Here is a 13839-nt window from a genome sequence, read left to right as displayed (position 1 = left end):
GGAGAGGGAGAGAGTCCTAAGCAGACTCCATACTCAGCAGGGAGCCCTACTCAAGGCTTAATCTCACGACCATGAGATCATGTCCTGAGCTGAAATCAAAAGTCGGATGCTTAACTGACTGAGCCACCCAGGTGCTTCTTCCTTACAGTTTTCTTAATAACATTTCTTTTCCATAGCTTACTTTATTGTAAGAATACAGTATAGGATATACATAACATACAAAATCTGTGTTTATCAACTGTTTAGGGGTGCCTGGGTGTCTCATTCAGTTAAGTGTCCAACTTTGGCTCAGGTCATGATCTCATGGCTCGTGAGTTCAAGCCCCGTGTTAGGCTCTGTGCTGACAGCTGAGAGGCTAGAGCCTGCTTCAGATTCTGTGTCTCTCTCTGTCTCTGCCCCTCTCCTGCTCGCACTCTGTCTCTCTCTCAAAAATAAATAAACATTAAAAAAATTTTAAAAACCTTTACGTTAGTGGTAGGCTTTCTGGTCAATGGCAGGTTATTAGTAGTTCAGTTTGGGGGGGAGTCCAAAGTTCTGTGTGGAGTTTTGACTGCACGGGGTTTTGGTAACCCTTGCGTTGTTCATGGGTCGGCCATATATACTCTTCTCAACGGAATCCATGTGTTGAGTTAGAGTACTGGAGAGATTGTCATCTAAAAATTGTAAGAAACTAGTGTTTTTGAGAAAATGAAGATAGAAAAGAGACAATGATAAACTTCATTGAACACCTGATGCCCTGCTAAGCAGTTTATATTATTCTTCATCTGATCTTTACCACTGTTGTATTTGATGATAGTGCTTTTATTGTTTTAGCAGCAGCAGTCAGTTCAGAGAAGTCAGTTTACCTGTGGCGAGTGATTAGAAGAGCCAGGATGGTCAGACTGTCGATTCTGTTTTTCTAGAGAACCACAGTTGATCCATCTCATTTCTTTCAAGAGAGAGGTCTCTTTTTCATCTATTTTAAACATAGAAATACCTTTGTGTGTTAAAGACCAAGAGAGACAGTGTGGATTTTATGACTTTTTAAAATAAACTGTTTTGGAACTTAATAATTATTGCAAGATGCTGTCATATATATCTTATAAAGATGGATAGGTTGGGAGAATTTTTAAAAATTGGGTGATTTTTTTTTGCACTGATAATCATTATTTATTCCTGCTCTCCTGTTATTGGAGATAATTGTGTCCTAAAACTAGAAAAATTGTTATTCTAACACTGTTACCTTATTGCATGTAATAACTTTTATATGAAGACATTGTAGATCATTGTTGGAAATCTTTTTTTTTTTTTAAGTAGGGTCCATGCCCAGTGTGGGGTTTGAACTCACAACCCCAAGATCAAGAGTCACATACTCTACCAGCTGAGCCAGCCATGCACCTCTCATTGTTGGAATTCTTAATATAACTATTTATACTTTTAAAATAGCTTCCCAAATATTGCTAACAAAATAGAATACAGTGCTGGTCTTTCACAACAGATTTTCAAGGCGAAAAGTTTTTTTTTAAATCAGAGTTACAATTATATTTAAAGTCAAGAACCTTAGACCTTCTGAGCACTCATCATGCATGTTCAAAGATTCTGTTTTAGAACTAAAACATTTTTTTTCCATTTCTCTTCTCCATAATGGAGTAGATATGTGATGGTGGGTATGAATAATCATAAGGTTATCAGAAGGTATTTCCTCTTTTGTCATTATTTTCTTTTAGGAGTTTTCTGTTAACATTACTGAAGACTTCATTGAGCATCTTTCAGAAGGGGCATTGGCAATTGAAGTATATGGCCATAAGATGAATGATCCTCGGAAAAACCCAGCCCTGTGGGATTTAGGGATTATCCAAGCAAAAACACGTAGTCTTCGGGACAGGTGAATTTTAGATACCATCTGATTCCATTTATAATTTCAAAGAGTTGCTAGAGATTAATACTGCTATTTATAAAGGTAACCCTTTCCTGAGCATTACTAGTGTTCCAGGGATAGATGGTATTATTTCCAGGGTATTTAAAGCACAGTTAAACTTCCTTGGAGGAGTGAACTTGAAAGAGTGAAGGAAGAGAAGTTAAATGTATAGATAGTTAAGAATAAAGAATGAATGAATTTTTAGAGAATAGTTGCTTAGCATTACTTTTTTTTTTTTAAGTTTATTTTGAGAGAGACAGAGACAGTGCAAGCAGGGGAGGGGCAGAGAGAGAGGTGGAGAGAAAGAGAGAATCCCAAGCAAGCTCCATGCTGCCAGTGCAGAGTCCAATGCAGGACTTGAACCCATCAAACTGTTAAGATCGTGACCTGAGCTGAAACCAAGAGTCAGATGCTTAACAGACTGAGCTACCCAGGCACCCCATTCTGAATTACTTCTAGTTAATCAACTAGAGGGAGAATGGATCATGATATACCTGAGAATTCAGGTTTTACTTATTTTGTCTTTAGCTCAAAGTTCTTTTGAAATTCTATCAGTCATCGCTTCTCAGCCTTTTGGCTAAGATCAAGTGTGAAATGCCATCAGTCATGGAAGGAAGCAGGTTTATTTGTTGACCAGAATTTTAAAAAGAAAAGTTGAAGGGGAATGACTGAAAGAGCATATATTTGTGCTTTTCATTTTATTATAGAAGAGAACCAGATTTTCTTTTCTTGCATGTAGAAAGTTTTAGCAACTCCTAAACTTAGACATTGAGACTTTTTTCTTGATTCTTTTACTAACCTGAGCAAAGATACTTGTCAAGTTACCAAAGCATATATAGCACTACCTTTATCTATGAAAAGATAATCACTGTACTTGCTTCTGTGCATCTGATTACCATGTTTGGATTTTTGAATAACCACTTTGGAATATATAATCATCATACCTTTTTTTTTTTTTTAACTTTTTTTATTTTTGAGAGAGAGAGTGTAAGCGGGGGCAGGACAGAGAGAGAGGGAGACACAGAACCCGAAGCAGGCTCCAGGTTCTGAGCTGTCAGCACAGAGCCCGATGCAGGGCTTGAACTCACGAACCATGAGATCATGACCTGAGCTGAAGTTGGAGGCTTAACTGACTGAGCCACCCAGGCACCCCATTATCATACCTTTTAGAATGAATTAAAAGAACTATTTCTAGTTCTGATGTTAAATTTGTTTAATTTTGCTTTTAATTATATGTGCTAGTATGTATTTGTGTATTACTCACTGAATCAGATCATTCTACTGAATTAGTTTGTTTGGAGGTCATTATCATTGCTAGTTGTCATGTGAAGGATCCTAAGCTGTCTGTGCTGAAATAGAAATGTATGATTTTCTAAGAACTTCACGTATTTCCTAGATGGAGTGAAGTCACCAGAAAAGTGGAATTCTGGGTCCAAATCTTGGAACAGAATGAGAATGGTGAATACTGCCCTGTAGAAGTAATTTCTGCAAAGGATGTGCCAACAGGAGGAATCTTTCAACTCCGGCAGGTAACAAAATTGTGAATGTTATCATTCTGAATGTTAACATTAAATTCTTTGGCACCATAAAGCTTAATATTGGATTCCTATTAGCGGAAATGTCCTTGATAATGAAATCTAGACTGGCCAAGTCCATTTTTTGTATTAAAATTGTCTCCTACTTCATGTCTATTTTCTTTCATTTAAAAAAATATTGCTGTGTGGGACACCTGGGTGGCTCAGTCAGTTAAGTGTCTGACTTTGGCTGAAGTCATGATCTCACAGTTAGTAGGTTTGAGCCCTGCATCCGATTCTGTGCTGACCACTCAGAGTGTGGAGCCTGCTCTGGATTCTGTGTCTCTGCCCCTCCCCCACTCACACTGTCTCTCTCTCAAAAATAAATAAATGTTAAGAAAAAAAATATTGCTATTTATAATACTTTAAAATCAGCACCCGATAGGTTTAGTAAGAAAAAAGATAAGCTTAAAGAACAACTTAGAATTGAATTATGGGCAATAATAGAAACATTAAGCAGCATTAGAATATTTATAAGGACAAGGAGAAGCATTGTGATGTGGCAGAAAGAACAGGCACTTCACAGTCTAACATGCCAGGGTTCAGTTCTGGTCTCCCACAGCCTAGCTGTAAACCTGTGAGCAAGTTCAGTCACTTCTCAGAACCTTTCCTTAGGTATACAGTGGAAAGTGTGATGATAACACCAACTTTGTAGGACAGGTGTGAGGTATAGAGATACTGTGTGTGAAGCCCAGTGCTTGGTACTTGGGAAATGAAAGGGTTTTTTTTCCATCTAGACCCAATTCTCTGATTATCTGTAGATACCAACAGGGTGTCCTACAGTTCAGTTCGGTTTGAATTGAAACCTCAGTTCACTCATAGTTAGTGTCAGACTGCACAGGTTTAAGGGCTTAGACTCAGCACAAGATTGTCCTCATTTCAGATGCCAGTTGCAAGTATCTGGTCCTCAATTCTGTCTAGCTTGGCTACAAAATCGCAGGTTCACCCAACTCTCCTCCCCTTTACTTACTATTTGTAGTTTCCATAATAAAGGATACAGCTCAGGAATAGCCAGAAGGAAGAGATGATGGGACAAAGTACGGGAGGAGGGATAAGGAGCTTCGGCATCCTCCCTTTGTATGCCGCCCTCCCACCACCTTGTTTTGTTCACCAACCTGGAGGCTCACTGAACCTCATTGTTTGTAGGTTTTTATGGATCATCATTATGTAGGCATAACTGATGAGTGATTAACTCAGTCTCCATCCTTTCTCTGCTCTCTCCTGAGGTTTTGGGGTGGACCTGACAGTTCCAGACTTCTGATCAAGGCTTGTTTTTTTTGGACTATTGGCCCCTCTCCTGAAGCTATCTAGGGGCTTGCCGAGGATTGTAAGGTTTAAAGTTGCATCATTAAGGGGCGCCTGGGTGGCAGGGGCGGTTGAGCAACTGACTTCGGCTCAGGTCATGATCTCATGATTTGTGAGTTCAAGCCCTGCATTGGGCCCTGTGCTGGCAGCTCAGAGTCTGGAGCCTGCTTTAGATTCTCTGTCTCCCTCTCTCTGCCCCTCTCCTGCTCACGCTCTCTCTCTGCCTCTCAAAAATAAATAAACATTAAAAAAAATTTTTTTAAGTTGCGTCATTAAAAGATGCACCTATAATCATTATCACTCAGGAAGTTCTGTGAGTTTTAGGAGCTCTCTGCCAGGATCTGAGGACAAAGACAAAGTATCTTTGTATGATACTATAGGAGATGTTACATAAATGCAGCTGAGTTGCATGAATATTTGCTAGAAATCAATACAGCAGAGAAATATGTGGGAAATTTCACTTAACTGCAGGCAGATTGTAACCTATAAAGTGTCTACACTGCCATAGGAGAGAATATCTTAATAGAATTTACATAAAAGATTTGGAAATACTCTTTTTTTTGCTATACTTTACATTAATTCAGTATTTAGTAGAATATTGTATCCTATGATAGTTTCCATACTTTATTTATTTATTTGAGAGAGAGAGAGAGAGAAAGAGAGCGAATGAGCGAGCATGCACCTGTGGGAGGGGCAGAGAGAGAATCCCAAGCAGGATCCCAACCTGGGGCTTGATCTCATGAACTGTGAGATCATGACCTAAGCCGAAATCCAGAGTCAGATGCTTAACTGGCTGACCCATGCAGGTGCCCTGATAGTTTCCAGACTTTAGAACAATAGTAAAATATTAGAATAGCTTTTGAAAAATGAATATCGAAATCATTCAAAGCAAAACATGAGAAATGGTTAAAGGAAAAAGAAAGTTTGCTTAAATATTTAAGTTTCTGAATGTTTTAGAAGGAGGAAGGTGGTAAGTACTTGTTCTCTGACCTTAGCAAACGAATTTTAGCAAATTCATTCATATATGGGCAAAGATCTAAAAGCAAAAGGAAATTAGTTTAAATTATAACATCAGATAAATATATAAAATAGGATTCTCATGGGTGTGAAGAACATCTTTTTCTGAACATCTGTTAAAGAAAAGATATATATATGTGTGTGTGTGTGTGTGTGTGTGTGTGTGTGTGTGTGTGTGTATATATATATATATATATATATATATATATATATATATATATATATATAAAATCTTCTTTGGATGCCTTAGAAATTCATCGCCTGGAAGGCAAGACCAGATAATTTTCTGTTAGTATAAATAGAATATGTAAGTATTTGTCATATATCTGACAACATTTACTAAAAGTATTCAATGAGTTGAGTTAATCAAGGAAGGCTTTTTCTTAAATTTTTTTTTTTTTTTACGTTTATTAATTTTTTGAGAGACATAGACAGAGCACAAGTTGGGGAGGGGCAGAGAAAGAAGGAGACACAGAATACGAAGCAGGCTCCAGACTCTGAGCTGTCAGCACAGAGCCCGACGCGGGGCTCAAACTCACAAACCGTGAGATCACGACCTGAGCCAAAGTTGGGATGCTTAACCGACTGAGCCACCCAGGCACCCCAGGAAAGGCTTTTTCTGAAGGGTGTGGGTCTTGATGTGGATGCCAAAACAATCGTGCAAAGGCTGGAAACATTTTTCATACCTAAACAGCAAGAATAAAGATACAGTAGTTGGAATTAGGTAAGTTTGGGTAGAAAGTAATATGTAGGAAGATCTGGAAAGCAGCAACAGAGGAGGTTATAGAAACATGTGGCAGCTAGTTCATAGAGGGCCTTGGATAGTAGTCTCATTTGAATTTAATATATTTGAAAACCAGAACGTACTGTTCTCGAACAGGAAAGCGGCAGAGGAGAACTGATTAGGTTCGCCATAAAAAATTGCCAGTTTTGTAGTTAAAAAATGCTCAAATATCAGCAGTTACACGAAGTTCAGTCTGTTAGTTTAGGTATACTGTTCAAAGCTTTTCTGTGGAACAGTAAGCAGTTTCAGATCTTCTGTGTCCTTTTCTTCCTTCTGCCTACCTTGAACGCTCCCCCGACACAGTGCCTGTACTTCACCTTTTGCATGTGGGCACCCATGGAAAGTGGGTTACTTTCTGTCTTAGGGGAAGTAAACAAATAAAATGTAGCTAGTTGAAATGAGTGAACTATTTTAGACAATCAAAATGTTTTCTGGGGGTACTCTTTCCACAAAATAAGTGATGCATAGTTATTGGAAAATATTAAATCAAAAGACATCTGTAACTCATCTCTTCAAATCTGGCCTTTAGATTAATCATTTGCCTAAATTGATTTCCCTGATAATGCAAAGCTCTTGGGAATTAAAAATCTGATGGAAGGGGGGAGGAGATTTGAAATTGTATATTCAAATTTCATTGTTCAGATTCTGTTTTACATCCCTAAAATTTATAAGCCAACTCTGAAGTCAGTAATTTGGGAATATTGGGAATTTTAAAATACTGTTTCATTGTAAACATACAGGATCACATAGTATTTATTATGAAAATATGCTTAAGAAGGAACAGCTTTCTGTTCAGTTCTTCATTTTGCAACATGGTTTTAAATTATTTGGGATTAGAGCAGTGATTCCAGGATAGTGGTCACCATTCTTATTTCTTACTCTGCTGATTTTTAAAAGTAGATCCTACTATATCTATTGGGTTTGGTAATCCCTCTTTTTTTTTTCTAAGTCTGGTTAACATTGTTTATCATACTTTTTAGCTTAATATATTATGTATGTTTTTCTACAACAATGTTTTAATGACTGTATATTTTATATTTATATACTGTAGCTTAAGCAGTTGTCAATATTATGCATTTATTTATATCTAGTTTCTTGTTATTCTTAACATTGTTTTAAGATCTTTATACACATATATGATTATTTACTGAGAACAGCTTCCTAGAAAGTTGAATTGCTGAGCCAGGGGATACTTAAATTTTTAAGGCAAATTGCCTTGCAGAATGCTGTACCAGTTTATATTCCCACTAACAATGTATGTAATTGCCTGATTCATAACCTTTGGGCAATATTGAAAATTGCCTTTTTAAAAGGTAATTGCTAGTTCAGTAAGTGAAAATAAGTGTTTTGTGCTTATTTTAATCTGCATTTATCTGATGGTGAGTTGAACAGTTTTGCTTGTCCCTTCCTTTTTGCATTTCCTTTGTTAGAATTTTTTCTGGTAATGTTTCTTTTTATTGAAAAAATATGCAGTCCATATATTCCATGTCTTTCTACTTCCTGGAAAGGTAAATTATTATTCCTGATTAGTTTTTCAATTTGTAGTTTACTACTTAAAGATGTGGTGAGATAGGTCTCCAAAGTTAAATGCTTTCTCAACATCAGCCTGTAGGGGTCTCTCTAAACCAAATATTTGGAAATTAAACTGATTTTAATAAATTTAAATTTGTCTCTGATACAGGGACAGTCTCGGCGAGTTCAAGTGGAAGTGAAGTCTGTGCAGGAATCTGGGACTTTACCACTGATGGAAGAATGTATACTGTCTGTTGGCATTGGATGTGTAAAAGTTAGAACACTCAGATCCCCCAAGACTCTTGAGACCTTTCATGTAAGTTTCTGTCTCTGTGCCAGTTACATTCTTGGTGAAAGACCCAATGAGATAAGAGAGTGTTTTGGAACTTGCCAGAAAACTGCCTTCCATGAACACTTCTTTCAGTTTTTAATTTGATGTCTTTTTTTGTTTGTTTGTTACTGTATTACTTTTGCATGAAATCAGTGCACCTGAACCAGACTGTGGTTTTGCCCTGGTACATGGCAAACTGAGGGTTAAGACATCTCAGCCTCCAGAAATTCCTCAGTTGCCTACTAGTGATTAACTTTCCCCATTACCCACCCTTCTACAGAAACCCCCTACTGGCTTGTAAAGACTCTTTGCCAGCAGGTGTTTGATTTCTCCTGGGGAGTGGGACTATAAACCCAGCAGGGAGAGTATTGTACTGGTTCCTGAAAAGGTCAAATGAGCATTCTTCACTTTCCTATGAGAAGCTTAAGGTTTTACTCCCAACTTCCTGAAAACTATAAAGCAAAGAGTGAGGGTGAACATAGGTGGGAGATGAAACAGTACTTTCATTAAATTAGAAAATATAAAGTCTGGCAAAAGATTCTGGCTGTTGAGCATAGCCTGATTCTTGAAAAAATAATTGTTTTAGTTATGTATAATATATTTTTTCTTTTAGGAGGAAGAGGAGGACATGGACAGCTACCAGGTAAGGAAGCACCTGTTAGCTTCATCAAATGAGCTTGATTAAAGTACTGAAGTACACATTCCTGAGTCTTGCTATACTGTTATTTAATAATTACACAATTAATTTTGATTCAAATATTGCTTTTCTCAAATTAAAACAGAGTTTTGTAGTCTTATGTATAAGAAATCATTTGTGACTTTCATCATTTTCCAAACTTAGAGCTCCCCATCCAAGTTTCCTACAGATCCATTTCTCCAGATCCTTTTCCTTGCACTCCCTCTCTCCTTGAGTGGAGTCACCCCTCCTTTTCCCTGTAAGAGCTATCTCATACTGAGCTTCAGTCAAGCCACACTGCTTAGGTATTTTCCATCTTTTAAACCAGGTCTGCCTTCCCCACTTACAAGAGTCACACAGGTTTGGTTTTGCCCCCTCCACCCTTCCTAATCTCCTGCAAGATTTTGTTTATGTCTGTCCAGTTCTATCATGTTAGTCTTGCTAGTCATTGTTTAGGACTGTCAGAGCTCTTTGGATCCTGATTATGTCATCCAGTGTAGTCACTCTCCTGGTTTTGCATCATTCTAATTTGATAAAAATGTCTGCCTTCCTATAAGTGACTGATAAAAATATTGTATCAGATAGGGTTAAATACAGAGTCCTATGGCACAACAATAGAGACTTCTTTTAAGCTGACATTATTCCATTAATCACTGTTCTTTGGATGTGATATTTCAGTCATTTATGATTTCATTCAAGTAGATTCATTGCACATTTCTCCATCTTGTCCACAAGAATGTCATGAGCTATTTGGTTAAGTGCCTTAGTGAAATCCAGATACACACTGTATCTTCAGCATTCCACTGATCTACCCAGTCTTGTTAACTTTATTACAAAAGGAAATGAGGCAAGATTGGTATACAGTCAGGTGTTGAATGGTAGAGTTCTTAGTCTGTTGATAACGCCCTCTCCCCCTCCAAACTGCCCCCTACACACAAGAAACAAGGGAGAGAAACATTATATGTTGTTTGTAGAGACTAGTGAAACAAGTTGAAGGCTGAAACAAGTTAAGAGATTTGAGGAATTCTTATGATGGTTCCCAGGGATATAAATTTTAAGATTGTTGAGTAATATTTGTGATTTTTTTTTAATTTACTTATTTTTTTTAGTAGGATCTATATTCAGTTTGGGGCTTGAACTTACAGCCCCGAGATCAAGAGTCACATGAGCCAGCCAGGCGCCCCAGTATTTGTGATTTTTATCCAGCAAAGGGACATTGTAGATCTTAGTTGTAAGGCTTGCCCCTTGAACCAATAGAAATAATACTGGTTCTAGGTATCAGAGAATGTCTTTTCAGAAGCTGTCTTGTTCTAGAACAACAATTCTTTGATTTCTGGAACTTTCTGTTCCAAATAATGATTAGTGTCAACTAGTAGTGGGGACAAAGATATTGATGTGTGATACTTTACAGTTTTGAAGACTTAGAGTAAGGTAGATGGAGCATTGGTTTCAAGTATTTTGTCTTGCCGTTATATTTGCCATAATTTCCCTCGTTTTCTTCCAGGATCGGGATTTAGAGAGACTGCGTAGAAAATGGCTAAATGCATTAACAAAACGTCAGGAGTACTTAGATCAACAACTGCAAAAGCTTGTCAGTAAACATGGTAGGAAAAGCAAATTGAATATTTACCCCCCCAGTCTGTGCATAATTAATCTCTATTTGCAGCCACATAAATTAGAAGTAGATGAACACATCAATAATGGGGATGGCAAGAGCATGGGAATGTTTCTTATTTATGTCCTGTCCTTTCAGAATAACATTTATTTAACTGTAATAATATCTTTCTATAGGTTTCCCCTTACCCGCAACAAAGAGAAAATATAGTATGTAAACATTGTCCTTCAAACGGGGCGCCTGGGTGGTGCAGTCGGTTAAGCGTCCGACTTCAGCCAGGTCACGATCTCGCGGTCCGTGAGTTCGAGCCCCGCGTCGGGCTCTGGGCTGATGGCTCAGAGCTTGGAGCCTGTTTCCGATTCTGTGTCTCCCTCTCTCTCTGCCCCTCCCCCGTTCATGCTCTGTCTCTCTCTGTCCCAAAAATAAATAAACGTTGAAAAAAAAAAAAATTTAAAAAAAAATAAAAAATAAATTAAGGAGGGTGCTAACATTTTTGATTTCTTATCCAAAAGTACTTGAATCCTTCAACTCTGGAAGAAATTATTCATGTGCTGGTGGTCCCTGTTGGCTTTCCAAAGATGGCCTTTCTGTAAGAGTACAGCCATGCGCTTACAGTTCACTTTTTATCATGATTTTTTTTTAATCACTAATTAGGGAAGTAATAAGTTTTTGGTGAACCCTCATCAGCCAGTGACTGAAATGCAGGCAAATCCTGTGGATACGCTGGACAGAAGTGTAAATATCAAGTGAGAAATCTGTGTGAGAAATCTGTATTTCATCCTAATTCCTGACGTTCTAGATAAAACAGAGGATGATGCCGACCGTGAAGCTCAACTTCTAGAGATGAGACTGACCTTGACCGAGGAGCGGAATGCGGTAATGGTCCCCTCTGCCGGCAGTGGCATTCCAGGGGCCCCAGCAGAATGGTATGAATGCCGTCACATGTGTTCTGATGTTCCAGGTGTTCCCTGAGATGCCTGCTTTCTGTATGAATTTTGCCTGTGTTTCAATTAATGGAAGACTCATCCTAGCACAGGGGAAAAGAATTAGAGGAAGTGTTAAATTATTTCATGAATTGGAATAACTATGGCCTAAAACCGTGTTTTATTAAATAATATTGTTATTGGCCCAAGTAATTAAGATTTCTGAGAATCTAAATCAATATTTAATACCAGTGCACTTAGCATTAAAAAAAAGTTAATATGTTAATTACTTGGGTCATTCCCTTAAAAGACCATTCGGTCATAATAAAATTGCATCTCCAGGAGTTTTGGGTTTTGGGGCTGGCTTAAACTGTACTGTCAGCAAATGTTCTGTGCCACTTTATCGAAATTAAAAATAGTAAATTAAGCCATATGAGGCCCTTCGGTATGTAATTTTATTAAAAAGTAACTTTAAACAAGTGAGCTGTATTATAAACAGGTAGAGGTATCTTAGAAGACTAGAATTCTAGTATCAGAGCATATGATAATTATACATGAGAGCACCAGTGAAAAGCAACAGCAGTTACAGGTCAGTTTAGGGGCATCTCTGATGTGAAATTATAACAAAAACACAATACCCACAGTTATTATTGGCTTCATCTGTACTGTTCTCAGTGTGGATTAATGCTATGACGCAAGGTACATGCTGCTCAGAAAGTCTGCTTTATTTGAGATGCTCTTTGTTCATTATGTTTTAGGACCCCAGTTCCTGGGATGGAAACACACATTCCTGTTATATTCCTTGACTTAAATGGTAAGTTAGGAGGTGCTTTCTGAAGGCTTACCTCTGACAAATTAGTGTCCAAGTAACACCTGGATTCTAACGAAGTTTGCAGTTAGGCAGTTCTTTGAGCCTAAGGTTAGGGTCTATATTATGTATGCTGAGGGACACTGATACTTGACAAAGAATGACTTTTCTGTAAGAATAATATTTTTTGTAGCAGTGATAGGTATGTTTCATCATGGTGCGTTCTCACATTTCAATCTATAATCCATACAGTTGTGCATATGCTTTGTTCTCATCATCAGGTTAGGATGTAGTGGTAGTATTTTCCTGCACTTAAAATAATTTTTTCTTTAATTCCTAGGAAAAGACTTCTGTCTGGAAAGAGATCCTCATGTAGCATGCTTCTTTTATCTGGTGTTTTCTTAGAACTATCTAATAAATTTCTTACTTTTTCTGTGAGTTCTTATGCCCTTCATTCCTGCATTGCTTAGTTATGAGAACCTGTCAATTTTTCCTTTCTTTTTTTCTCCTTCATGTAAAATGTTTTGGATGTGGCTACATTTTACCTATACTCTGCCCAGGGAAGGAAAATAAAAATGAAAAGGTAGATTAAAGAGCTAAAAATAAGTTAAAAGTCAGCAGTTACATTCCTAAATATCTGCAGGAAAACCATGTGTTAAAATTAACTATCCTAAATAGACAAGCTTAGATGTCCTCAGTGTGTTTCTTCCACCTAGCTGAAAGTGAGTTATAATATCTGAGGTATTTAGCATTTTTTACTACTTAACTTATTTAGATATATGGAAAATTATTATATGCACACAGAGTTAGTAAATAATATTTAGCCATTTCTACTGTCTGTCTACCTGATGGGGTTTCAGTGTTTTGCCACAGCACTCTATCCTGTCTTGTTCTCTTGAGCCTTGCATGCTGAGGGTTACTCCAGCCTATTTTTATGTTAGGTTCCTAGATAGGTGAGGTGCTCTTGTGTGTGCTTGTGTGTGCATGTGGAGGAGGGTAAGAGTGGAAAAGAATAAGCTTATAGAAGACCTGTTTGTATGGATATTCCAAGACATGGTCAAGAGCTTGTTCAGCCTTTTGCCCATTCTTGATCCACACAACCCACATACTAGAAAAGATACTTTTGGTGCCTGCTCACAAGCTTAAAATGGATAGGGTGTTGAAAGGTCCAGGCTTAGAACTAAATAACTAAAGGGTCAGGGGGCAACCCTCCAAGTTTCCAGCTCATGTAGCCAATTGATTCTTTTGTTGAACTCAACTGTCAGATAATTGGAATCACTCTCGCTTCTCATTTTTCAATGCACTAAAAAATAGGGAATTTCAGTTATAATCCTATCATTAACATTTATGGGCTGACCTTGAATAACCTCTTGGGTATCTTGGCTTCATTTTCCTTC

General features: G+C 37.6%; 1 protein-coding gene and 1 pseudogene across 2 annotated transcripts in view; both read left to right on the top strand.

Moving 5' to 3' along the window:
* The window catches only part of KIF13B (kinesin family member 13B), a 203584-nt gene that overhangs the window by 128551 nt on the left and 61194 nt on the right, over positions 1 to 13839 (top strand). For both annotated transcript variants that reach the window (XM_047854895.1, XM_047854894.1), the window contains exons 23-29: positions 1707 to 1864; positions 3294 to 3426; positions 8259 to 8405; positions 9034 to 9063; positions 10601 to 10700; positions 11511 to 11637; positions 12393 to 12448. In XM_047854895.1, coding sequence (XP_047710851.1) covers positions 1707 to 1864; positions 3294 to 3426; positions 8259 to 8405; positions 9034 to 9063; positions 10601 to 10700; positions 11511 to 11637; positions 12393 to 12448 — 751 coding nt within the window. The remainder of the gene's footprint in view (positions 1 to 1706; positions 1865 to 3293; positions 3427 to 8258; positions 8406 to 9033; positions 9064 to 10600; positions 10701 to 11510; positions 11638 to 12392; positions 12449 to 13839) is intronic.
* LOC125165109 (uncharacterized) lies at positions 2455 to 2624 on the top strand (annotated as a pseudogene).

This window comes from Prionailurus viverrinus, chromosome B1 (genome assembly GCF_022837055.1).
Source record: "Prionailurus viverrinus isolate Anna chromosome B1, UM_Priviv_1.0, whole genome shotgun sequence".
NCBI classification, from domain to species: Eukaryota; Metazoa; Chordata; class Mammalia; order Carnivora; family Felidae; genus Prionailurus; species Prionailurus viverrinus.
This window is presented reverse-complemented; position numbering and strand designations above follow the sequence as displayed.